Source organism: Vanacampus margaritifer, chromosome 4 (assembly GCF_051991255.1).
Source record: "Vanacampus margaritifer isolate UIUO_Vmar chromosome 4, RoL_Vmar_1.0, whole genome shotgun sequence".
NCBI classification, from domain to species: domain Eukaryota; kingdom Metazoa; phylum Chordata; class Actinopteri; order Syngnathiformes; family Syngnathidae; genus Vanacampus; species Vanacampus margaritifer.
The window spans coordinates 30,121,405-30,148,760 of NC_135435.1; the positions used below are offsets into that span (position 1 = coordinate 30,121,405).

Below are 27,356 nucleotides of genomic sequence, written 5' to 3' on the forward strand. Positions count from 1 at the left end.
TTTGTTTGGACAGTTGTGTAGGTTTTATTGGCTTTGTTTTCCCAGGGTATAATAACACTTTTGCAGTGATTGCTCACAGTCTGGACAGGATGAAACAAACAGAGAGTGGCACTATATGTAGCAGACAGGGTTTGAGGGAACTGTTATCGATATGGGTCTGTACATATATAGCACGTTTGGATATTTTTGTACTGGCGAATGAATAATTAATGGCCTAGCAGAGGAAGAGCTGAACGCGCTAAAAGCTAAATGGCAAAGAAAGCCCTCCCCAGCTCGTTCTAATCGATAAGAACGCCAGATTGCATGATTGGAATTCGGTCTGATTGAGCTCCCTGAGGACAAAAGCGTGTATATACAATCTCTGGCATCAGCTTTTAAGCAACTGGAATCATCATTTCATCATATACAGTATATACCTATGCAACCACTAAATCCGGATAACAGTCAATATGAGTGTCTTTTGAGTATTGTATATTACATTTAACAAAAAAAAAAAAAAAAACAGGAAGAGTGAAGGGGTTGGGGAGCAAACACAACAATAACAAGAAGTGCTGATATGTGCAAACGTCTACATGTATCACAATAGAAGCATGATTTTGCAGAGGCGATACAGGGGTGGGGTCGTGTGTTTCTCTGTATTTGTGTGTGCGGATGTTTTTTGGTGTGTCGGCCTGCTGTAGTTCAGCCACTGCCCAACATCTTCGTTGCACGCTGGTTGGCCTCGTCGATTCGGGTCTTGTTGGAGTCGGCCTGCAAGGGGGAAGCAACGTTCATGCAGATTTGATTTCGCAACAAACTCGCACCTCCAAAATAGTCACTTGTCAAGTGCTACAAAAGACTTTATTTTTTTTTACTAGTTTTATTTCCTCCATACGGCGTTTAAATGCGGAAAAGCTTGCGTCACCTTCTCCATGATGCGGTCGATCTGGCGGTTCTGGGTGTCGATCTCCTGGCCCATGTCCAGGGCCATGTGACGCAGGTTGCCGATGATGCCGCCCACCTGCTCCAGGTTCTCGTCCATCTCGTTCTCGCGGGCGTCATCCGTTACCCTGAAACACGCACACACACACACAAAGTCAATTCTGAAAATATGAAAGGCAAAATTATTCAACGTAAAAGTATTTATTATTTCAAAATTAACGAATAATGAACGCTTTTATTGCATGCATTTTACTTTTGGAAAAGAAGAAAAAAGTGGAATAAAAAGTATGTACAGTATAATATAATAAAAAATATATACTTTATATAATTTATATTACATAAGAAAAAATGGACACATTTTGGAAATATACTTCTGTGGATGCCCATTAAAATGTTTTATTTTTTTTAAAGAAAAAAAAAGAAGACATATTCACGTCAGTTTTGCAATAAGCATATTGTATGTTTTTTGTATAATTTTTATTTTTTTATATAATTTTGTGATAAGAAAAAATACATACTTTATATATTTTGTAATACATAAGAAAAAAACTGACATATTTTGGAAATGTACTTCCTTGGATGACCATTAAAATGTTTTATTTTTTTTAGAAGGAAAAAAAAGTCATCTTCATGTCAGGGTTTTACAATATTGTATGTTTTTTTGTCTTTAAAATATGATATTTATTAAATAAAATTTAAATTGTCAACCTATTAATTTAAAATTGTAATTTTAAGAATAAAAAATGACCAAGTTTGGAGAACGGTAAAGCGAAGTAAAATATATTTATCCAAGTGTATTATTGTTTTTCCCCCCTGCATTTCCTTATAACTGATGTATTCCAAAAATGATTCTTCCACTTGAGTTAAAAAAAAGAAAAAAAGAAAAAAAAAACAGCCTGCCTACTACTAACATTTAGAATTTGCATCAGACTAGCTTGTCATTGTACCACAAGATAATTTTTTTTTTTTTTTTTTTTAAATCAGCAAACAGGCATGCACAACACACACGCGGAGGCAACACACACACACACACACACACACGCACGCTTACCTGCGAATGAAGCCCCCGCTGATGGCCATCTGCTCGCGCTCGTCCACCACCCGAGCGCCGGGCTGGCTGTTGACCACCCCGTCCTGGTTGGCCCCCCAGGCCTGGCCCCCGCCCTTAATCCTACACCGCGCACACACACGCACGCGTCACTTGTCGTACCAACCGCGTGCGTGTATTCGTGCGCTTCAACATGCATGCTGTTCAAAACAACAATTGGCCTGCGAGGAGCAACGCACACGCATTTACGGTGGAATCCGTGCAATAATTGATCCGAGATCAATTGGCATCTAGGCCACACACACATAAATAATCGTCATCATAACAATAGTAATAAAGCACATAGAGAAGAGGGCAAACACGCACGGATGCACAAATGACGCACATAAAGAAGGAGGGGGGGGGGGGGAACAAAAGATGGCTGTGTCTATAAAAAGAAAGCCACATGGTTAGATTCAGTGTGGGAAATAATCATAAAAACAGTGTGGGTGATGATTGACAGCAGGCCCTTCATTTCATCTGGATGCGCACACGCACGCACACACACGCACGCTTACATTGAAATAGTGTGGAGCACCTGGTGAGGCCATTCAAACCTGTTCGGCATCCATTTTGAAAACTACTTAAAACTATTGAAAATTTCATTTTTATCTCACATCTAAACAAATGCCATCTTTAAATTGGACAACTTATTTGTGTTATTTGTCCACCAGATGGCACTATTCTACTTATAAGTCTTATACTCTTTACTGTTGTAATCGAATGTCGCAATTGATGTTGAATCTTAAAATGGAACTCATGTCAAAATATTTCATCACAATATGTTTTATGCCCCCCCCCCCCCACTAGTCTAAAAATAGCATGCTAATCGTTTTGTGTGATAGGAATTTTGCAGCAATATCCACCTGTATTTATCCATCTCAGGGGCGGCCATTTTGCCACTTTGCCGTTGACTGAAATTGACGTCACATTGCCTAATGCTGCATTCGAGGAACGGTGGGGAGTCGGACTTTTCCGACTTCATGCCAAGAAGTATGCGCGGGAACGCCCCTTTGAACTTAGAAATCCAAATTGCGCAGTTGGAAGAAAGAAAGAAAAAGGACCCCGACTTCATCGACCAAAAACCATGAAAAAACATCAATTAAACGATTATATTTATTTGTTATAACATGAATTTAGTCATTCCAAAAAAAGTACCTTTACGCAAACCAACGTGATTTCGACGGACTATGTTAACCAGAACAACAAACAATTGATCAAAATCAGCCATCTTTGTTGTTTACATTTTCTGCAAATGCTTTTCGGTCGGAACTGGGAGAATCCAAGCGGGATAAATCCGACTTCCCGCCTTCCTCAAATGCAGCGTTAAGGCTCAGCTAATGACCAATCACATCGCCTGTTTTTCTGGGTTTGGTCATGTGACGTTTGCAAGCTCGCCCTTCGGCATTTCTTTTGTTCATGTTCAGTCCACAGCAAGTGACAAAATGGCTGCCCCCTGAAATGGATCAAAATGAGGGATTTTTCTGCATAATTGATATTCCAAAAACATAATATTATTTAATCAAAATGCCGTCGTGTTCAGACTAGTGGGGGTGAAATGTTTTTGACCTGATTTCCCTTTAATAATACCCAAAAAGATGGCATGGGCACAAATACTAGCCTTTGATATTTATACTAGACTAAAGTGCAATTTCCGCAGAAATTGCGTGGGAATGCTGAAAAGCCGAATGCTAAGATTTGAATGCATGTACTTATGAAGTCAATTGAAAGATAAATGACTGAAGTACTCAAATGTGGTGCAAGCAGGGTTTGAACTTTGAACCCAGGTACCCCGTGGCGGAAGGTAATTGCTCTAACCACTGAGCGAACTTGACTCTCATAATAATATTATGGCGAATTTATTTTGAAAAGCGTCGACGATCTGATGTTGAAAGCGAGCATGCATTTAATCATTTCAGTGAAATTAGAATGCATTTCTTGATATTGTAGTCAGTTGGTGGGTAGGCATGTATATCACTTAGCACAATGGCCATGAATATGTTTGCAATGTACAGTCCAAGGTGGGATTCGAACCCGCGACCCCCCTTGGTTACTGGTTACTTTATCAACTGTGCAAAAAAAACAATGAAAAAAAAAAATCAATATCTGTCCCATCGAAAATGAAGGGGGAAAATTTGATATTTAATGATAAATTGTGCCAAATACTGCAAGTAATGTGGAATCAGACGATAAATACCCGTGGATTTTTGTGTTTCAAGTTGAACGGTGTAAATCGGAAGTATTATGTGGGAGTTGTTACACGGCAAAAAAGTGTGGAGAATAAAACAAAAAAATCACAATAATATGCTTCAGCATTCCCACAATTAACACAAACATAAATGTATAGATAACCTACATATACACACACACACACACACACACACACACACACACACACTCCTCTTAACAACATTCTAGTTGCAATATTGCCTTTTTCAATTCACTTCAATATTCTATAGAGATGATGATATTTGTCATCATAACTCTCTGAATTTATTATTATTATCATTTTTTTAATCCCGCTCACGGGATGCTCCTCACAGAATGTCGTCGTCGTGGTCGTCGTGACGCTCGCGTTTGAGCCAAGGCTGCTGTAAAGAAGCGCATGACGTAACGGCAGCGTTACATAAGAGGTCACGTGCGCTTCACCGCAGCTCCAGCAGACAACGCGCGGGGCTTCTGCTTGCTTGGCAATACAGTACACAATACGCTTGGAAATTATATTGCGTTGGGAAAAAAAAACGGTCAGAACGTTTTATATGCAGGCATAGGCATTAGTATGTCTATATTAAAAAAAAAAATTAAAAAAAAGATTAAAATATATAAACAAATGCTGAATTGTCGACACTTTACGTAATTATATTAAATGATATATTATATTTAGAAAATATAATGTTGCTCAATAGAAACATGTCAACTGCAAATCTTATGAGCAATATAACAAAAATAAACACAAATACGACTTGTATCTACATATTTTGCAAATTATTATTATTAACTCATTCACTGCCATTGACAGCGATAGACGTAAAAAAAAAAATAATAATTTCAACTGTTTCTAGTAATTAAAAAAAAATTCACTTTAACAAGAGTATCAAAAACAAGATTTTTTAAATTTTATTTTAAAATTAGAACAGATATAAAATTTATGATTAATCGTGAGTTAACAATTGAAGTCATGCGATTAATTACAATTAAAAAATTTAATCGCGTCAGGCGATTAAAAAAAAAAGATTATTACAATTTAGGGGAGTCAGGTGATTAAAATTTGTAATTGTAATTAATCGCATGACTTCACTAGTTAACTCACGATTAATCACAAATTGTATATCTGTTCTAAATGTACAATACAAAAAAATTCTAGGTTTTCATACTGTTGTTAACAAAAGTGGAAAAAAATGTTAAACTAATAGAAATAGTTCAAATGAATTTTTGACGTCTCTAGCCATCAATGGCAGTGAATGAGTTAAATATTCATGTGCTTTAAAAAAAAAAATGCAGAATACAAACGGCTGTTATTAGAATCCCTTGTGTACTGTATAGCTTTGCTGCCGAAAATAGTAGAAGGCAACGTGGGTGGTCGCTCACGGTTGGCGTCGGGGCTCAAACTACGTGTCGGCCGTAGTTTGCCTGTTGGAGGCTTTGCGGACCAAAAGACACCATGCACGTGTTTGTGCATGATGACACGATGGGATGCGGGGCTTAGGGTGATGCAATGGGGTTACAAGGGGTATGGGGGGGGTCCGCGTTCCATGTTGACCCTGCTACCTGCAGGAAAAAAAAAACTCTCATCCAATGAGCAATGAAGGGCTTGTGTGAGGGGAAGCAGCCTTCTAAGGCTGAAGAAAATAAATAAATAAAATGAAATTGAAGAAGGAAAAAAATAAATAAATCAAACCCGTTGTGGCGTTTTGTGTTATTTATGCATGCACGCAAGCTTTCACATGAGGTTAGTGTAAGGGAACATTTCACCACGTTTTCAGCCTGACCGTTTCACCAGGTTTTAGGTTTGTTCAAATGGAATAAAACCAAGGCTTCTTCTTCTTCTTCTTTTTTTTTGTGTGGAACTGCGCAAGAATGCAACAACTCAACTTGTGTACACCCGCAAAATGGAGAGAAAGCGGCCGTGAATCACACCCAAGAATGTATCAAGCCCAGAGCGGGTCCACATCAGTCGCACCACAAGTGCACTGGAGGCTCCACAAAATCCTCACATAGCATTAAGTGCAATAAGAGCCCCTAAAACACGAGTCAAAAACACTTTACTCAAGTTTTTTTAGTTGTAGTTTATTAGCTTAGGTTTAAGTTTTTTATTATTATTATTATTTTTATCATTATTAGTAGTAGTGGTATTTTTCGAAACCAAATTAGATTACAATACAAACTCTTGCTTCTATTTTATTCTAAATCAAAAGAAATAAATGATAGTCTTTTTTCAGATTAAAAAAAATATTCTAAAAAACAAAAAATAAATAAAACGTAATTTTTTAAAGATTAAATTTGACTGATTTATGTAATTTGATTGATTTATTATGATTTAATTTAACTATTTGTATTTATACCATACTTAATATTATTCAATACATTTCATTTTTCCCCAAAAGACAAAAATTGAATCAATTTGGATTAAAAATAAATAAATAAATGTTTGTTTTTTTCAAAATTTGACTCCAATTTTTTTTTTCTCGTTGAATTTATTGAAACAAATATACAAAGATCAAGGTATTTTTAAAATGGCAAAATATGACCAAATTTTTATTTGATCTTAAAAGAATGCAGTTTTCAAAAATCCAAATTTAACTCAAAATGAATTATTCTCACTCGAAACTATTTAAAGAAAATATTCATTATACAATACTTCAAAAAGGCAAAATCTGACAAAAATAAAATAAATATTTTTATTATACTAAATTAAATTATAAACTTAAATTAGTATATTTTTTTTATTAAAAACATTATTTTTTATTGCAGTTCTTCACTAAAAATATTTGCTCATTTGTAAAACGTAAGATGCATAATTTGACAAATTATTTCTATTTATATGGTTATCAAATAAATACGCACATTTAAACAAATCCTGTTTTTCAAAAGTCCAGATGACCTGTAATTTCCTTTCTCTCTTTTCCCCCAAAATAAAACAAAAATAACTGAAAACTGTATGGATGACCGTGTGAATCAAGACCAGGGCTGGACTGGCCATCTGACATGAGGGCAGATGCCCGGTGGGCCGGCCTCTTTTGCAGTGCTTTGAAACAATTATTTCCCTACATTTGATCCCAAAGAGACTGGCCCGCAGTTGAGAGGGACCGGTCCATTGATCAAGATTGCACGGCATGTCTCGACATCAAGCGGCTTTGTGGTTGCAGCTTCTCGCCCCAGACTTGGAACATATTAGTGTGAGTGAGGGGCGCAGGCTGAAAAGTGGCAGAATCTTCCTGAGTACAAGCGACACATCCATGCATGCATGTGGTGCATCATCATCATCATCATCATCATCAAGCTCTCCAGACCCGAAGCAGGCCGTAGAAGCACACCACCTACTTGTTACACGGACATGAACACAGACCACAGAACTGTCCTAGATTGTTCAAATTCTTTTCTGCATCCTTCATGTCCTTATTGATCTGGTCCATCCCCTCCTCGATGCGCTCCAGTTGCTCTGATTACCAACACATTGACATTTTTCCAGCAAAAGAGAAGAAGAAGAAGAAGAAGAAGAGGAGGAGGAGGGTGACAAAGGAGAAGAGACAAAAAAAAGAGGAAGAAGAAGACTGTGACAAGAGAGATATCAGACATCACTATCACGACCATCACGATCGACATCACCAGCACTGGACAGGCAAGAGCGCGCGGCTCCTGGCCGGTCGGCGTGTACCTACTTTTGAATACACGGGCATATCAGCCCACAGCACTGGCCTATATCTTTTAAATCTTTCTCGGCCTCCTTCAGGTCTGCGTTGACCTTGTTCATGCCCTCCTCCACGCGATCGAGTTGCTCTGGTGAGGACAAAGGCATGAGAGCATCGTCATTCAACGTGGCTCCCAGACGCCGAGCGGGAGACGGCGCTAACGCACGCTCGCGGGGGGGGGATGCTACTTGCTACGCTTTGGCGGGCTCCTCCAGCTGACAAACTCACCAATTTGTGGGTTGGTTGTTTTTTGTTTTTTTTTATTCCAAGAGCAGGAACAGAACAGGGCTGGACTGGCCATCTGCCATGCAGGGTAAATGCCCGGTGGGATGCAGTGCTTTTTAATGATCATTTTCCTACATTTTACCACAAGAGACTGGCCCACAATTTTGGAGGATCAGTCCATTAATCCGTTTCGAATATAGATAGCAAACTGAAACATCATCAAGAAACATTAGAGGAATATTTTTAGAATCAATTAATCTATCGATTAATCGACTAAACGGAATCATTTTAATTTCGCATTATAGTGTGCTACAAAAGCATTAACCAGTGATGGGTGTTTATTTTGTATCTGATTTTATGTAATCGATTATTAAAATAGCTGTCGATTAATTTGATAATCAATTACTTGTCTAGTAATCGATTACTTTTGACAGCTCCAAATCACGCTAAGGCAAGAGTCGGGCTGGGCCAGGCCGCCGGGCCTAAGCCAGGGCTGATTGTTTGTACTCGATTATTAAAATAGTGCTGATTAATTTGATAATCGATTACTTGTCTAGTAATCGATTAATTTTGACAGCTCTAAACTACATGTCAGGCAAGAGTCGGGCGGGGCCGGCGGCCCCAATTCTAAATGCCAGGGCTGATTTTTTTTTGCGCCAGTCCAGCCCTGCTGGTGAACCAAAATGGCCGACTTCCTGTGGCTTCTATGGCATGGGATTTTGCGGGCCTACTCATCGGGAAGCCTAGCAAATTTCACGTTCTCATGCGAAACTGGATTCAGGCTGTGCATTTTTGAACATGAAAGTCCCAACGCTGATGAGCGCAGACGGGAAGAGCAGAAATCCCATCAAATGACGTCCATCTCCACATCGCTCGGATCATCACTGAGGCGCATTTCCACGTGGCTGCTACTCACGCACACGGTCGATAGGGCGCCAAGCTATTAAAACTAATTCAAGGTCAGATCGTCACGCCGGTTCTTTAATGGTCGTGTAGCTGTAATGTCCATTAGTAGAAAGAGACACTTTGTCCTCTAGGAGAAGAAACTCGTGGGACATGTTACGTTTGCAGTTTGCTCACATTGTACTCAAAATCTCGGTGAGGGTCAGAAATGGTACCTCATTTGTCATTTTGATGATTTTATCACCGGTCAATCCCACTTTTTGGTTCCCTCCGCCTGCTTGGGATAACAACCAAAGTGATGCAGTACCAAAAGGGCTTAGCTAGTTTAGCTATCTTAGCTAGTCCTCCATTGTTGTCCTTGGTTTGCTTCTTTGTTGAATTCCATTGTGGCTTCCATTGTGTTGCCACTGAATTATTTCACTTTCAGCCATTTGTTCCTCTAAAGGTGTCCTTTGACAGATGTCAGATTTTTATAACTGTCATATTTTTATCATGCTATGTGTTCTGTAAGCGCTCAAGAAATGAACAGGAAATGCAACTTATTGTGACGGAGGAAAGGCAGTCACGTGTTTCCCAACGGATTAATAATGGGCGTCAATTATATGCAAATGATATGCTAACAATTTTTCTTTGGCTTTTTGTGACGCCTTTGATACATTTTTGGGACAAGACTCGCCTCCAAGGCACAAGGTGAGTTTTAAGTCTGACTGCTAAACGATCAAAATGTTGCAAGTTGGCCCCTATTGGTGGGCACGGGGACCGAGCCCGGGTGCAACTAGTGAAAATCCCTTTTAAAAGCTTCGCAATTGCCTATAGATGTTGTAACAAGGCGGCAAAGCACTACTTCTATCCAAACAAAGCTTCAAAACTCACTTCAACATAGTTCATTGGCGTCAAGATGGCACCAAAGCACTACTTTTTCCCCCAGCAAATAACGGAGGATAGGATGGGATAGGATGTGAATTAACAAATCCCAAACCACAAATTCTGGGTGTTTATTATACTTGAAGTAATTCAATACAAGTTAACAATGATTACGCTATTGGCTGCAGTTTGATCATGGACGGATAATTTCAATCCTATGGGAAACAAAATGTCCTTTCCACAAGCGCCATTGTACCTTTAGGAACATGTAGCCCACGTGTGTGTACATGATGTCAGACTCGAGTCAAGTGCGGATCAGCCCCGTGCTTAACGTCCCCTCTCAAAACTGTCAAATGCAGGAAGCTATTAGCGCTAAGCGGCTAGCCTACCTCCACTGCAGTCAATGACTTATGTATGATTACAATTCTTTAAAAAAAAAAAAAGGAGTGTAGTACAGCCAACCCGTTATCACAGGGGACGTTCTAGAACCATCTATTTCAGACCCTCCCCCCCTTCCTTTTTCTAATCAGGCCTTCCGACAATGTGAGTGCTAAGAGGAAGTGAATCATGTCTATTGTGTGTAGTTTGGCAGTTAGAAAACATTTCTTTCCATTTCTAGAAAACATTTCTTCAAAAAGTGCGCTTGCTAAGCTACTAACTCAAATAACCTTAAACACTAAACATGAAACAGCTAACCCCGCATAGCTGCTCTTGCCAAAGTTTGCTAGCTTAATGCTAACACATAAGGGCTAACACTATAGAGATGTTAACAAAACTAGCATCAATATTGTGGTCGTTCTAAACCTTTAAAGAAAATAGACTTTATCACACCAACAACACACACATACATTACAATCTTAAAGACATTTGAGGGTTTTCTTCTTTACTAAAAACATTAATATTCCGATTCAAATCTATTTTTTTTACACTGCTAGTAGTGATTTTCAAAATTCCTGAATATTTTTTTTTTAGCTTGAAATGACAGAAAAGTAGCAAAATAAAAGTGACATTAATATAAACAAAACTCATTAAAAAAATACATTTTTTTAAATGGTTTTCTTTACATTAAATGATGAATATACTAATCTTGCCTATTTTTTTTTTAACATCGGAACTTAGAAACGTCTAACATAATCTAGAGCACAGTAGTCAGCTAGGAATATTAATTGATTCATAAAAATCACTGAAATACATATGAAAGTAATAATTAAAGGACACCGATGGATTTGAATTTACAATAAATTAATCAACATTAACAGCCTTGAAAAGGACACATTATTGCCCAGGCATGGTCACACGGTCATATTAAGTTTTATTGTGTATTAATACCAAAAACAAAATGTCGTCATGATTAGCGTCAGTTCTAGTCGATAGCCGCTAAGCAAAGCAAAAGTCTGCCACGTGTTAGCCCCGTCAGCTGAGCAACATGACCTCAGCAAAATTTAGTAGGAAGTGCCACACTCACGCAAAAAGTGACATTGGGAACGTTACTTTTGTGAAAAAAAATGCTTCGTAGTATTTCGTGTTAAAATTGGCCGGCAAAAAGTGAACCCAAAAAAAATGGCAACTTGTTTGTTATAAAATCCTACTAAATTTTTATGAGAACAGGCTGCTCATAAAAAAAGACAATCGTTGCTCACGACTACATGAAGGGCTCTCACTCTGCATTAATTATAAAGAGCAAAGAGCAGTTGAAGTTGAGTTTGCTACGGCAACAAGAGAAAGGCGGGCAGACAGGAATGAAAAGAGACCGGACGCTTGGGGACCTGTCCATCGGTAACTCACCTCCCTGCTCGTCCAGCATCACCAGAGTCCTGATGCCGGCATCTTTACTCTACCGCAGAAGAAGACCCCAAAAAAAAAAAGAAGAAGAAGAAATACACTCAGAGAAGTTTGAAAACAAGAAACAGGCATGTTTCAAAACAAACTTTCTGGAATTAAACAGTTAGAATGAACGTTGTAGACGAATCAACCTGGACTGAACATTGCAGAAGGAACATTCTGGACAAAAATTCTCTCGGAGTGAAACATCTGGACTTGGATAGTTGTTCTTCTGGATTTAACGTTTGGGGCTAAACTTCATGGACAAAAACGTTCTTGATTTAACTGTCTAGATTGAGCCTTCAGGACTCAGTAAACACTCTGGACTAAAAAAAAAAAAACATTTGAAACTAATTTGCATTATGGGATCAAATCTACTAGATTAAACTCAAAACTGGACCTTTTGGACAAAAATGTCTAGGACTTTCTTGACTAGGCCATTGAGATTAAACCTTCTGGATTGAATCATCTAAATTTAGTTCTGAGGAGTAAACCTTTTGGATCATACCACCTGGAATTAAACCGGGATTACAGTGTTTGGACCAATCCTACATGGACTAAACTAAACCCTGTAGACGGCATATAGTGGACTAAACATTCAAGAAGAAACCTTTTGAATGGAGCAAATGGGGTTAAACCTTCTGGACTCAACCAGTTCAAATTAGCCAAATGGATTAAACTTTCGAGACCAAACCTTCGGGACTTCATTTTCTAGCATGACTCAACTGGACTAACTCTTCTAGATGGAATGTACAGGACAAAACATCTCTGGAAGGAAATATCTGGAATGAACTTTCTGGACTTTCTCTTTTATATGAAGCATTCTGGACTGGAACATTTGGATTCCACTTTCGGAAATAAACGTGGCAATAAACTAGCTGGACTAAACCTTCAAGACTGAATGCTGTGGAAGAAAATGTTTCGAGACTTAACCTTCTAGCTCTCAAACTGGGGTCCTCGAGGGTTGCATTGCTGTATATTTTGGAGGTTTCCCTCCCTCTTCCAACACACCTGAATCCAATGATCAGGATCGTTATCGGGTTTCCGCAGAGCTTGCTGGTGAGCTGATCCTTTAAATCAGGTGTGTTGGAGGAGGGAAATCAAATACATGCAGGAGTGCGGCCCCCAAGGACCCGAGTTTGAGACTTAGGTTCCACATTAAGCATTCTGGACAGGATCTTCTGGACTAAACCTTTAAGAATTCATTTTCTGGACTAACTTGGATCTTTTTGAGTAACTTTCTCAAATTAAATTTAGGAACTGAGACTTTGGGATTTGACCTCCTTGACAAAACTTTTGTCAATAAGACAGCTGGACTAGATATTCTAAACGGAATGCTCTGGACTTTTCGTGTGTGTTCTGGCATAAGTCTTCCAGTAGGAACAAGCTGACACGACAACAACTTCTGGACTCGATCTTTAAGAAGGAGCCTCAATTTTCTGGACTCAACCTTCTCCACTTTGTTTTGGTGTTTGCTTATGTGTTGTGTTCACTGGACCTTCTACTCCAGATTTGTTGCCCAAGCAGCAGTCATGTTTCATCTGCGTTTGTTGCTCTAACTAACACACACACGAGAACACACTTGATTAAACACACACTAAGCTGAACAAAACAACAGCCTCCCGCTCCCCGTGAGCTCCTCCCACAGATATTCCGGCTTCACGCATCAGCTCTTCTGCACCCGAGCGTCATGTGACCTTCTCGGGGGGACCACGAGGCACACACACACGCCTGCTGGCCGGTGCCGCTGATACTCGGATCGCGTGCATTGGCCGCAAAACTGCAAAATGGGGTGATTTTGAGGAATCGGCGCTTGCTTGGCCGCGAGGAATTTCGGAAGCTCAAGGAGCGACGGCACTTCCTGTCCCGTCCGTGCGACTGTGCCAAATGGCATCGACACATCTAGTGACATCATTTATTTAGTTGTGGCTGGATAGAACAACAATTCTGGACATTTTTTAACATCTACTTGGCTTTGATTCTCTTTTGTCCTACTTTTACCAGATATAATAATGTTTTCTTACGCACATTCATGATTATGTTTCCACACATAAACAAAGTCACAGGCTAATTATTAAAAAATGAATTATTAAAATGCTATATAACATATGACTAATTAGTATTAAAAAGTCATAATAAAAAAAAGAAAATTAGAAGAAATAAACACTAATGTAAAATCAAATGGTAAATGATAAAACATGAATTATTATATAATTTATATAATCGCCGATCAGTGAGTTGAAAAAAAAAAGAAAAGATTTCCAGTCACCGATCCAATCATAAGAGGGCGCAATATATTAATTTAAATCATTTGCTTATTTACTGTTTTATTTAAAATAATAAAATAAAAAAAGGCTTTATGGGTTCAGGATTTTTGGGGTCCATCAGCGAGTTTGAAAACAAAAAAAACAAAAAAATAATCTCCAAATACTCCAATTCAATCAGAAGATGGAGAACGATAATTAGTTAAACAACTTGTATATTTTTAAAAAAATATGATTATTATTATTATTATTATTTAAGTGTTATGACGACACATGTATGTTCTTTGCAGCTCTATAGCGGCACTTGTTCATCTGCATAAAAGTATATCGTATCATATCGTATCGTATCTGGTTGGAACTCGTAACCCAGCAGGACTTTATGAGGTCACGCTGCAGGAGAAAGACTCTCTTAGCGCTCCGCCATCTTGTACATTAAAGGTCATCTGCTAGGAGAATTAATGGAGGTCACATTAGCACGAGACAAGGACGCTGACCTCGCAGTGGCAGCCGCTGTCGGCCCGCCAGCAGTCGTAAGAACAGTGTGGACAACCTTCACGTCCCCGACTATTAAATCACGCCATGGATTCGATCTCTTCAACGACTTTTAGAGTCGCGCAGCAGTGACTGATGGCGATGATCTCTCATGCATTGTAAATGTAAGTGGTCCTGTTTATCATGGAGTGTGCTTCCTGCTGGGCTTGCCTGCCGCGTGCTTATTCAATTAGCCTAATCTTTACCCTCGACCTAAGGCCACGTGGCGTGTACGGGCACGTGCGACCGCAGGACCTAGAAAGGGAACTGGAACGCACTCTTTGCCTGCTTTGTTGTGTCTGGAACTTTGGAGGCTTGACCAAAAAAAAAAGTTGCACACAAACCAGGACAAACTTAACCGAGGTTCCCTAGGGTGCGTGTGGCCCCCGGTTCAGTTGACAGTTAATGATGTAAGTCCAGCCCGCATTAAGGTTTCAAAAAAATATGGCTATGTCGCCTTTGAGTAATCATGCTAGGAAAGTAACAACTAGCTAGCAAACCACTTGCCTTTTGGTGCTTGTTGGAGGTAATTACAACAGGATGAACTCACCAACTAGTCAATCACTGAACAAACCAAACAAGGGAGTAATGGCCTAAATACTACTGGAAAAAAAGAAAAAACCTAACCAACCAACCTAAGAATACCTAATGCACTCAACAACTGACTGGTTGCCCAATGAACCAACCAACCAAACAACCAACCAACAAAACACTGAGTAACTAACTATCTAACCAAATTTGTAGCTAAAAAGACTCACAGCAAGTTAGTAATTAACTACTGAAAAAACTAATGTCCCAAGCAACCAGCCAACTGACCAACCAACCAACTAAGTAACTGGCCCAATTAGTATTGTAGTTAAGTTAGTAATTAACTATTGAACAAATGAATCAATAAATCACTCATTTAACTAACTAACTACATTAGCCACACAACCAACCAAAACAGCGATTAACTCATGTACTTAACACGTTTACTATCAACCACCATCTAACTAACTGGTCTATCAACCATCATCCAACTAACTAACTAAGTGGTCTTTCAACCATCATCCAACTAATTAAATACTTAACCTACTAACTACTTCAACTGTCTACTAACCAACTGCCCAGTCAAACAACTAACTAGATAACCAACCAACTTACCAAACAACTAACTAAGTGGTCTCTCAATCATCATTCAACTAATTGAATACCTAACCAACTAACTACCTCAACTGTCTACTAACAAACTGACCAATTAACTAACTAACCAACTACAATGGGATAATCTAGATAACTAACCAACAAAGACTGACTGAAGCGTCCCCTCCTACAGCTATTGTAGTTGGTGAAGGTAATAACAAGAACAACAGATGGAGTTGGGTGGTTGTGCAATGGTTAACCGTTCCATTGCTCAAAGACACGAGTGTCCCGGCAAGTTGTGTGCTCATTGAGGCTGAGTGTTTGCTGTGTTCAGCGGGTCTCAAACATGCGCGCGCCTTCAGTCCTCGAGCCGATCCCCCCGCAGCCGCTGAGCTGCTGCCAGCCCGACTTATGCAAATTTAGCCCGATGAGCTTGTGTAAGGCCAGCTGCTGTTGTCTTATTAAGGGAGGACATTATGCACGCTGGGCTATTTTTAAACACCTCACAAAAGATGACAACAACAAAAGAGACGACAAGTTTGGTCTAAAAGCGGAAGCTCATCAGGGTGCGTTTGATTTGATACACAGCACGGCCTGAAAATGACTTGTTCTCGAGTGTTGAGGTGGGAGATGGTGGGATGTACAAGGGTCAGTGAACTCACCTCCTCCACGAGAGCCAGCATGCGGCGAGTGCTCTCCAGAGACTGGAACACAACAACAACAACATTAGCATGGAATACATGAATGCAATTTTCATGGCATTATTGTCTGTCACTTCTTCTCCTTTAAATCGCCAAATTCTTTGTCACCCTCTCAAGTTACTTTTATCTCCTCACACCGTTTAACCATCATGTCCCTCCATGTATCTATTCATCTTGGCATCTGTCCATCAGTTATCCATCCATTCATCAGTCATCCATTTTCCATCCATCCCTCCATTTAGCCATTGATATGTTCCATCCATCATCCATTCTTCCATTTTCTCATCTACTCATCTATCTGTCTAAGCATTTATCATTCCATTTTGCAATCCTCCACTAATCAAGGCATCCTTTCTATCCCCCCCTCCTTCCATTAATCCATCCTTGCACTTTTTTTTTTTTTATCACCGCATCCATCCAATAACCCTCTCTAAGTCTGCCTAGTTCTGTATGATGTGCTGATGAATATTTAATGAGCTCATTTGAGCTGCTCTCTTATTCTGAGCTCCTCTCAGCTCACTAAGAGGTCGTCTCAGTGTTAGCGTTTTACCTCGTCGGCGACCTGGTCGGCGCGAGTCTGCAGGTCGGCCAGCTCGTTGCGCATGTCCGCTTCGTCCGCCATGGTGGGTGTTGAACCTTGACCTTAACGACAACGACCTGGAAGAAGAAAGACAAGGCGGTCAAAAGGCACATCTGGGAAGCATGAAAAGAAGATAATTGCTGATGAGGGCTCGCTCCGCCCTGCTGCATGAAATGCCTGGTACTCTCTGTAGTTGAGCAACGGGAGTGGCTGACTGCGCAACATTCGTGTTGCATTATTTACACTTTACAGCAGCATTCACGACCGAGGCTGAGGTGTGCTAATGCTCACGTTTTACTCTCGACGCTACAGAGCTCGCGAGAAGGAGCTCACTCCATCCATCCATCCATATAAATAATACAAACAAATGAATCAGCTTGATTATTCAGAAATGTTTTGGTTGTCTAACAATTTCATGTTGAGTGTGTTTGAGTCTTGCCGCTGTTTAAGTATGGACGAGGTCACACTCGGAGTGGTCTGTGATGATGTATCTCCATCCTCCGCCCGTCTCTTCCTCCTTAATAATTCAACACTCGCTTTTTTGCACTCTAAAATATTCATGCCCACATTTTACATTTGCACCATGAAAAACAAATGGCAAGAGAGGCCTAATATAAAGATATATGTTGATTTGGCGTCCCTAATGGAGTGACCCGCAAGTATTTTCGGTTCCTGGGGTGACATCCGCCCGCTGTCTTATTATTGATCATGTGCTTATCTTACTGCAGTGGGACGGACGACTTCCTGGCGGCTTCATCCAATTTCCTCCTGGGACGCCTCCTTGTCTCCTTCCGACACTTTAAAAATGGAAATCTAATGTGCATTTGATGAGGTCATTCCTCTGTTATATATTTATAATCAATACAGAGGAGAAAGTCATGATCTATTGGCTGTTATAGAGCCCTGTGAATTCAAAAATAATAATTCTGACAATATAAGTTTGTTCTTGCTATTCATTAACTTAATCTGGTTTGATTATGACAACTATAACTACACCTTATTCAGACAAAGCTATACTTACTCATCAAAACTAAGTTTTGACGATTTGGGCCCTATTTTCGTGCCCACTGCAAGTCTAGCACAAGGCACCGTCTAATTGTGCAAATAAGTTGCCTTTCTTTTGGTATTTTGCTTGACTAGCGGAAATTTGGTGGTGTTTTGCACCATTGTGGGATGGAATGCAGCCAACTCCTGGGCAATCGAAGCGGCTCCCTTCATTCCCATTATAATCAGGGCGGTGAAAGTGCGCACATGTTTTGACACAGTGGAAAAAAAAAAATGACTGCAAGCTCTCCTCTTGCGGGTGATGTAGTGAGCCACGCATGTGACGAAAGCGGAGACTCCAATGTAGACACTTACGAAGTGTTAAATTAACTCTGTAGGTGTTGAATTAACGCTACCGATTTTGCTCAGTTATCACTGCTCTGTGAGGACAAAAACTATCACTGGAGCTCACAGTAGTTGCTGGTAATGATGCTGCAAGTCTTCAGAAGACTTTAGTGCTGCCACATAAATGTGGCTTTACACTCAAGATGCGCAACTCCAAACTATCGCTTCAAAATCTGCGACATAGCCAGTGACGAACACCAAACACTGAACCATTCTGCAGTAAAAGCTCAAATGTGCATGACTCTAATGGCAAAGGTCAGCCACCTGGTCTTTTTCATCTTCAAACATCAAGTGACGTCCCCGCCCACCTTGCTCTCCTCCCCGCCCAATCAGCTGCTTTGACGGACAGGCGACGGTCAGGCTCGGGAGGATTAAAGGCAGAGCGAGGAAAAGAGGATTTACTCTCGTACTACACTCTCTCCTCCAACAGAGTTTCCTCCCTTTGTCATCCGTACACACGCACACACAGCGTAAGCACTCACAGGATTTCCAATTTGGCACCAAAATTCTGGATTCTCCCATCCAGACGTCTGACACACCCACCACACGTAAACTGAGAATCAGCTGACGATCAGTGGCCCTCGACGTTTTTTGCGTAGGCGAGACACGAGACAGACTGGTATAAAAACTAATCATGAAATGACAATACATGCAGTTGCTGTAATCAGAGGGAGACTGACTGGATCCCGCTTGCTCTCTTCAATGAGCCGGTGCCATTTTAATTGGGGTCATCTTTTTTTTCTTTCAAAGCAACTCTAAAGGCTGGTCTTTTAATGCTGGGAACGTGTTTAAAGGGAAATTAATTGCTCCTCTCAGTCGAAGATGAGCACACACAAAAACAAAACAGCCGGAAAGTCCGCTTTCGCCGATATGATCTGGCAATAAATATCACAGCTAAAGTGCCGTAATTGCCGACTCCCAACACCTCTTTGATGATGGTAATAAAACATGCTTTGTTCAGTCAGTCACGCACGGTGCTTGGGGACTCATTGAGAAGCTTGCTCTAGATTAGTGAAATTAATTAGTTTGAAGCGCCAGTCGGGCACGTGATTGGTCTGCTTGGAAATCTGAGCCATGTCAATGTATACAGCAAACAGGAGGTGTCGGTTAACAATAGCATTGGCATGCATGAAAAATCAAAGAAAAGAAAAGGGGGAATCATTGTGCAGTCAAAAGAAAAAAGGTTGATGGTATGCTCGGTCCTGCAGGGGCGCATGCCGTATGATTGTGATTGCTCCTCTGTACACTTACAAGGGAGTCCTCAAGTTACGTCGCAAGACACCTACGTCGTTTCCACTTTACGGCGCCCGTGCCTCGTCCGTCGCACCTTCTTTTTCGTTTATTTCCAACAGTAATCACGCCATTTTGAAGCTATTTAAAGTTAAGTTGTCGTTACCTCCAGCAACGGACGTCCATCAGCAGGTCGGCTCGCCATCAGGCGCGCGTCACATTTTGTTTTTAAATTCGAATTAGCTTCGCTCTGCCGTCATTTCAATAAATGTCCGTGCGGAAACACGAAATATTGGTTCCGGGTCTTCCGTGTCTCGCAAATATGTTTTTTTAAAATTACCGTACAACGTATTTTTATGTAAATAAATCAGACTTAAGTCGAAGTTCAACATACATCATTACTAGGAAGAAACCGAGTAAAGTCCATTGCACGCTCAGTCACGCATGGTTACATCGTGTTATATGACGTGTGATTAGACAACCACTCCTCTCCTCAGTTATTCATAAAAACCGACATTTTGCACATTAGAAATAAACCCATTGAAACGGAAATGTATTTTTTCAAGGGACACATGCGTACAGCATTATGCAGCTACTCACGAGAATTAACACCTTGCACAATAGAAATTAAGAGGACGAGCACATTAGGTATGCGCTTCGAAAACATCCTCATCCTCATCATCGTCATTCCTCCCAACCAACAAAATAAAGCCATGCAAAGGGCACATATAAATTATTGAAGGCGATTAAAGGCTTCATTGAGGAGGTGGGACGAGATGAGGTATTCTTTTTTTTATTATTGGCTTCCCCCTCTCTCTTTTATTGCTTTGGAATAGTGTGGAAAATTTATTTAAATGTTTTCATCATGTGTTCATCCCCCCCCCCCATTTATATGCCGTTTTTTTGCATGATTGTTATTTTTATATTTTAATCATAAAGTTATTATTTAATGTTTAAATATTTCAGTTTTTATTATTTAGCTTAATTGTTCTATTTTTGTGTTTTATTTAAATGTCTTAGTTGTATTGTTTTACAACATCTTTATTGTAATACTTTCATTTTAGTTTTGCAGGGTTATGTTTTAGTTTTCTATTTTTACATTTTAATTTTGTGTGTGTTACATTTTATTGGTATCTATTATTTAACAAACAATGGAACATTTATGTTTTCATTTTAATCATGTTTATGCTTGATGTTTCTATTTAAATGTTTTTTTTGTAAATGTGCTTGGTAAGCACTGTATTGATCATTCTCCCCGCTGTAATAAAAACACATATTGAAAAAAAAATCAGCACTGTGACACAAATAAAAAATAAATAACACGTACACACAGTGTGTGTGTGTGTGTGTGTGCGTTTGTGTTCTGTCACTACATGCTGACCTATAAACAGGAAGCACGCTCGTATGCCAGGATGTAAGCAGGCCAGAGAGCATCATGGCAGCCTGGAGCCCAAAGTAAGAAAGAAAGAAAGAAAGAAAGAAAAAACTATCCACATGCCGATTCTTCTACTTGGCCACTTTTTGTCTCTATGTTGATGAACACACGCGCGCACACACACCAAGTGCGTACACAAGGTAGACTCAACGCACTCTAACGAACGAGGCAGAACATTCCAAAATACTCGTCTAAATTCATCTTTGCCTCAGTTCAGTGAGCATCAAAGGATCTTCTCTTTTTCTTTGTTTCTTCCTAGCAGCAATTCTGGATATCTGTTTGGCGGACCTCCATTTTGTTAGATATTTGTACAGTTACCACAGAAAAAAAACTGTAAAAATAGTCTGTTTTAAAGCTAGTAACCCTCCATTTTGGTCAGATAAATAAAATTAAAAAAACATCCATAGTGACGACGACGCACCAGGACGATTCACAGTCTGAAGTTTTAAGTCCTGTTTGTTCAAAATGGATCATCAGGAACTAGCATCAAAGTGTGAAGATTCATTTTCGCTTAGTCAAACTGTCTTTTTGCCAGAGGTGGCAAATCCAGGTCCAGAAAGTAGAACCCCTGCCACAGTTTGGCTTTAGCCCCTCGTGCTAGCTAGCTAGCTCCTTTGCAGGTAAACAAACACCCGGGGAGCTAGGCTAGCCAGGGAGCTAGCTAGCTAGCACCTGGGGCTAAAGCCAAACTGTGGCAGGGGTTTTACTTTCTGGACCTGGATTTGCCACCTCTGCTTTTTTGCCAGCTGCCGCAAGCCACCGAGCACCCGGCGACTTGCTACCATATTTTGTATACAGTACAGTACTTTGTTGCCAGAGGTTTCACTATTAAAATGTGACTACAAACATTGTAGAGAGATCACCTTTATTGTCATTATACAAAGAGAGTGTCTCCTTCCAGTGCAACAATAAATAAATAAAACGATAGATTCCTAAAATAAATATATAAAAAATAAATAAATGTATAAAAATTATATAATATAATATATATATATATATATATATATATATATATATATATATATATATATATATATATATATATATATATATATATATATATATATATATATATAATGTAAATATATAAAAAATAAATATAAAAAATAAAATGACTGCACAGCATTCTGGCCCGTGAATGTCTATTGCACAGAATGTGTTTGCAGTATACTGCGTATACTTATTGCATTGTTATTATAATTACATATTTATCCATCCATCCATTAGCGCTTTTCTTCATTGAGGTGAACTGAAGCCGATCCCAGCTAACTTTGGGCCTGAGAGGATGTTGATTCACATTCACGTCGCGCATGGACAATTTCGCGTCATCACATGACCTAAATGAGAGCCATGTTTTTGGAATGTGGGTGGGGAGGGGGGGGGGACACGCAAGCACATCCGCACAGGAAGGCCGGCGCACGGAATCAAATCCAGAACCTCAGAGCTGTGAAGCAGACGTGCTCCAGTCCTAAAATGGATGGAGTTTCAAGATGGTGGCAGCGCATTAACGGCAGCCTGCGGAGAGGCAAGAAGAGTCGCCCACAGAGAGAAATCTGCCGTCACAGTGGCGTGCCTAAAAATATGACTTTCGTGGCTATTTGTGTCGACAAACGTCAGCGCAGTAGATCAACATTTTGTTTTTTATTACAGCTGAAGGGAAGATGATGGCGCAGCTTGAATAGTCCATGTTTTTTCCTCCGTTACACAATTGGAACGGAAGGTTGTGTGTAGCCATTGAGGGTGGGGGTATATTTTAATCATTTATACGAGGGGGGGGGCTACACTTTTGAGCTCAAGGGCCATATTTGGGTTCTATTACAAACAGGTGAAAAAAATCATGCAAATGTTTTAATAAATTGATGGTTCAGTTACACCACCTCTTAAGTGAAGCGAGACACAAAAAAAAAGCACTTTCATCCATTTATTGAATCGGACAAAATTGTCACTCACTTGACCACACCCCTTAACGGCATACATCCAGCAAAAAAACAAACAAATTATTCCATTCAACATTCTCTTCTAAGTTTTTTTTCTGCATTTTGTTCTTTATTTAAAACAATTTTAAAAATGTGCAGAATTTCACAAGTTGCATTGAGCTGTTATTATGCCATCTAGTGGCAGAAATATGACCTCAACACAAATCAATATCACACTGTTTTTTTTTTTTTACAGTACAGTACATCTTTTCAAGTGTAACTGAATGTTATGAATTATTATGAAATGACTGTATCAATGACTAAAAGATGCAGCCACATTTCTATTAGTTTAACATTTTTTCGACCACTTTTATGAAAAAATATTTTATTGTACGTTCACAACAGATATAATACTTGCAATTAATCGTGAGTGAACTATTGAAGATGAATTATGATTGCAATTTTTTATTATTATTATTTTTATTTTTTACATTTTCGCCTGACACTCCCTATTTAAAACCTAACAAAAACATCATACTTACATACAAAATTGCTCGCCTATAATTTCTAGCATGAATTCACGCAAATGCTGTAAGATGTTCTGTCTGGAATGTGGGAATGTTTGGGGGATGTGAAGAAATGAAGACGTGGGATGGGAAAAGACGGCAGCAGATTCAAAGCAGTCATCAAGGGAGGCCTGCCTGCCTGCCTGCCTGCCTGCCTGCCTGCCTGCGGGGGATAATCACTGCAAAGCCCCACTGTCCCATTCACTAAGGATAAAAACCCACTGGATTACACACACACACACTTACATAAGTCACAGACCACTTCTTCTTCTTCCATACGTGTTCCCTTTTTCTTTCACTTTGGCTTCTAGAGTCCTTCTATATATAGGACACGCACTTATTGACATGCTCACAACACATACAAATGCACGAAGATTTCCCGCCCTCTTTTTTTGGTGGGCTTTATGTTTCTTAATAACCATGTATGATTTCAATTTTAAAAAAAAAAGTACATGTTTGAAGGTGTACAGTACAATTTGGTTCTGATCCAAACTGGAGTTGTACAGCTTTGAGCAGAGGTCTTTGCTAAACGTCTTTATTATCCTCATTATGATTATGATTATTATTAATATGAGTCGATCCCACGCATGCTGTGCCGTTCTGTACCTCCATTTGATGTCCCATAGGACATAATAGAAATAAATAGTCTGGTTGGTTACATTCCAGGTTAATTCAACGGTAACTTGTTTTGCTCACGATTGCTTTGCCTTGACCCTACCCGGTAAATCTGACTCTATTTAGAGTAAATTTGACTCTATTTAAAGTGCGGCCAAATAAATAAACAAACTCGCGACCTTTAGCTTGGGAGACTCCTACTTTTTTCCTTATCTCCAAGAGACCAAAAACATCTTGGAAACTTCTGGAAATGAGATCACTTGGAGTTAAGAAGATTCCAGCTGACACGGGCAATATACTAACACACAGCAAGTGCTACGTGGCTCACCGAGTAGATCAGCTGTCTCCCAGGCTGAAGGGGTCGTGAGTTCGTTACTCAACCCTTGAGTCACTTTTATTTTTATTTTATTTATTTCATTTGAAACTACACTATAGTATTATTAAAACTGTTTGGTATTTATTAGTGTTAATTACCTGCATGTGAATTAATTTTAGCATGAAATGTATTTTACAGTATCGTAAAATTAGTTTTTGGATGTATATTTTTTTTCATGGCCTCGCTGTTTCGTGGGGGCTTTTGTGTGCAATTTTGCTTTCATTTTTTTTTAACCTTTTTTTTAATTAACTCATTCACTGCCATTGACGGCTATAGACGTCAAAAATTCATTTGAACTATTTCTATTAGTTTAACTTTTTTTTCCACTTTTGTTAACAAGAGTATGAAAACCTAGAAGAAAATTATTGAACATTTAGAACAGATATAAAATGTATGATTAATCGTGAGTTTACTATTGAAGTCATGCAATTACAATTACAAATTTTAAACGCCCGACGCCCCTAATTTTTAATAATTTAATCGCCTGACGCCCCAAATTTTTAATAATCTTTTCTTTAAAAAAAAAAGGGATTATTTTAAAAAAAATGTCTAGGTTTTCATACTCTTGTTAAAAAAAAGTGGAAAAAATGTGAAACTAAAATAAATAGTTCAAATGAATTTTTGACGTTTATAGCGATCAATGACAGTGAATGAGTTAAGGTTTGTAAAGTGAGAGTGTTTGAACAAGAGAGAATGTGAGAAAATGTAAATGCCTCAATGAGAAAAGTGTTTGATGTGGGACTTTCCAGCCTTAAAAAATGAATAATAAATGTAAAAAACAAAGCTGATCTACGCAAATTTCACTTATTGCAGGTACTGTTTTGAACGTAACCTCATCGATAAACGAGGGAAGACTATTTCGATGGAAAATTCCACTGTTATTATTGTCATCATGAGGGGAAATGACGAGTTTCTACCGCCTCATACTGAGACGTGCGGGCTCCATTTCAAACACCCAATTAAGGTGACTAAATATGGCTCCTTTATAGACACACACACAATTGAACACCTGTCTAAAAAGTAGATGAACATATTATGCCAATAGGACGCAATTTTATTTATGAAAGTTGCTATACAAATAAAGTATTGACAGATTGACTGACTATTGAGGAGGGGGAGAACAAAACATGCTGCGTTCGGATATGAAGTTCGATTGGGATGCCACTCACATACACACACGCACGCACATGCACACACGTGCTGATCTGCTTAAGAAGACGGCCCTCTGAGCTATTTGACTTTGCTGACAGAGGATATAAAAAGTCTACACACCCCTGCTCAAACGCCAGGTTTTGGGGGACCATTAATGTGACCTATAACCTGTTCAACTCAATTGGAAGAAGAAGAAAAAATGGCAACTTTGAAAGTGGGGAAGTAAAATAAAGAACTGAGATTGTAAGGTTGCACAAGTGCGCACACCCTCCTATAACTGTAAATGTGTCTGCGCTCAGAATGAGTCAATCGCATCTCAACTCATTAAATGGGAGTCAGCAAACACCTGAGTGGGTGTCAAGAGGACGACAACAAGACAACAACAAGCTCCATGAAATTCTGGCAAGTGCTGGCTGTTTTATATATGTGACAACCACCAACAATATTGTATTGTTACAAAGTAAGACTTGTGCTTGAGAAATGTCTGCCAGGCAGGGCGTTAATGTCAGCATAAGATGATTGCGTGCTTCTCGTTATTGAGCCATCCCACAACGCAAGACCGAGCAATTTCCGCAGTATTAATCTACTGTAATGAATGTTATTTACTGTACTTACCGAGTTGCTAAAATGTTGTGTATTCCTCTCCATTGCCATTTCTCCTTATTTCAAAATGAACAGTCACACTGTCTAATTTGCTCCAATGCTGGTAATGTCGTTATAGTCGCTGTTAAACGAACAATAATTGGATGGTGACTTTAATGTCAGTAAAATAAGTCTCAATGGCTACCTCACTGTTATTCATCTTTATGGTGCAGAAATAGCACTTAATGCAAGTTTTTTTCCTCTTCACTTTGAACTATAGATTTTTTAAATTTTCTTTTTTAAATTGAGCAAGCCAGTATATGAGTAACAGACTTCTGTCGCAGGCTTGCTTGTTTGGTTTTGTGTTGCGTTCAGGTTGACCACCTTTAGCTAGTTGTGGGTTCAATGTGCCCTGTTGAACACGTGACCACAGCCACACAGTTATAAGAGGGTGTGCACACTTGTGCAACCACATTATTTCAGTTTTTAATTGTTTACTTCATCTCTTCAAAATATGCTGTTGTTGTTTTTTTTCATTTGCGTTGCACAGGTTATAGGTTCAAGTCAAATTAAAGGTTAAAGGTTTGAAAGGTTTTATCTATCTCATAGATCACCATATTTGGGGGTTTACATTTTTTTATTAATGGAGGAAATTCTAAACATTTTTAGGAGCGTAGGGCGTTTACTATTCCCAATATTTGGCGATTTGCGTTTGGTCTAATCCTCGCGAATAGGCTGACAGTGAAACTCGGAGCTGTCCTCGGTCCTGAAACCCTCAACACGGGTGCCGCCACAAATCGGCAATAAACTAGAAGCAAATACTAGCAAGACTATAAAGATTGTTAACAAATGCAAACGACAAGTCGTGTAATATAGACGCCGTTCGTTTCGAAGCCAAATCAAAGTTGTCTCCTATAAAGCGTAGAAGAAGAAAATGACCACGTAGAGGAAGAATAGGAAACAATAGAAGGAGAAAAGGGCGAAAAGGCGAAAAGAAGAAGACGCAAAGACCAACCTGAGCAAGTTTCCTCCTCGCGTCTTTCCTTCAACGTGCCACGATACCGCTCACAGGTCCGCGTGCACGCAATGGTATACCACGCAGACGCGCGCCGCCGTTGACTGGCTTGTGGACGCTACCGGTGAGGGATTCTACAAAATAAAACGGCC

The 27,356-nt window shown here is 39.5% G+C and overlaps 1 protein-coding gene across 2 annotated transcripts; it reads right to left on the reverse strand.

The window, feature by feature from the left end:
• On the reverse strand, nt 1-27,356 carry LOC144050071 (synaptosomal-associated protein 25-A-like). Of its 2 annotated transcripts, none has more exons than XM_077562992.1 (8): nt 27,205-27,356; nt 16,899-17,005; nt 16,310-16,351; nt 11,695-11,743; nt 7,550-7,667; nt 1,973-2,092; nt 905-1,049; nt 1-750 (listed from the first exon to the last, which is right to left on the reverse strand). In XM_077562992.1, exons 2-8 carry the CDS (start codon nt 16,968-16,970, stop codon nt 682-684), a joined length of 615 nt encoding a protein of 204 aa, XP_077419118.1. In that variant the 5' UTR covers nt 16,971-17,005; nt 27,205-27,356; the 3' UTR covers nt 1-681. The 2 variants fall into 2 exon arrangements, with proteins under 2 accessions (XP_077419118.1, XP_077419119.1); XM_077562993.1 differs by lacking the exon at nt 7,550-7,667 and adding an exon at nt 7,888-8,005 and having other exon boundaries at nt 27,205-27,338.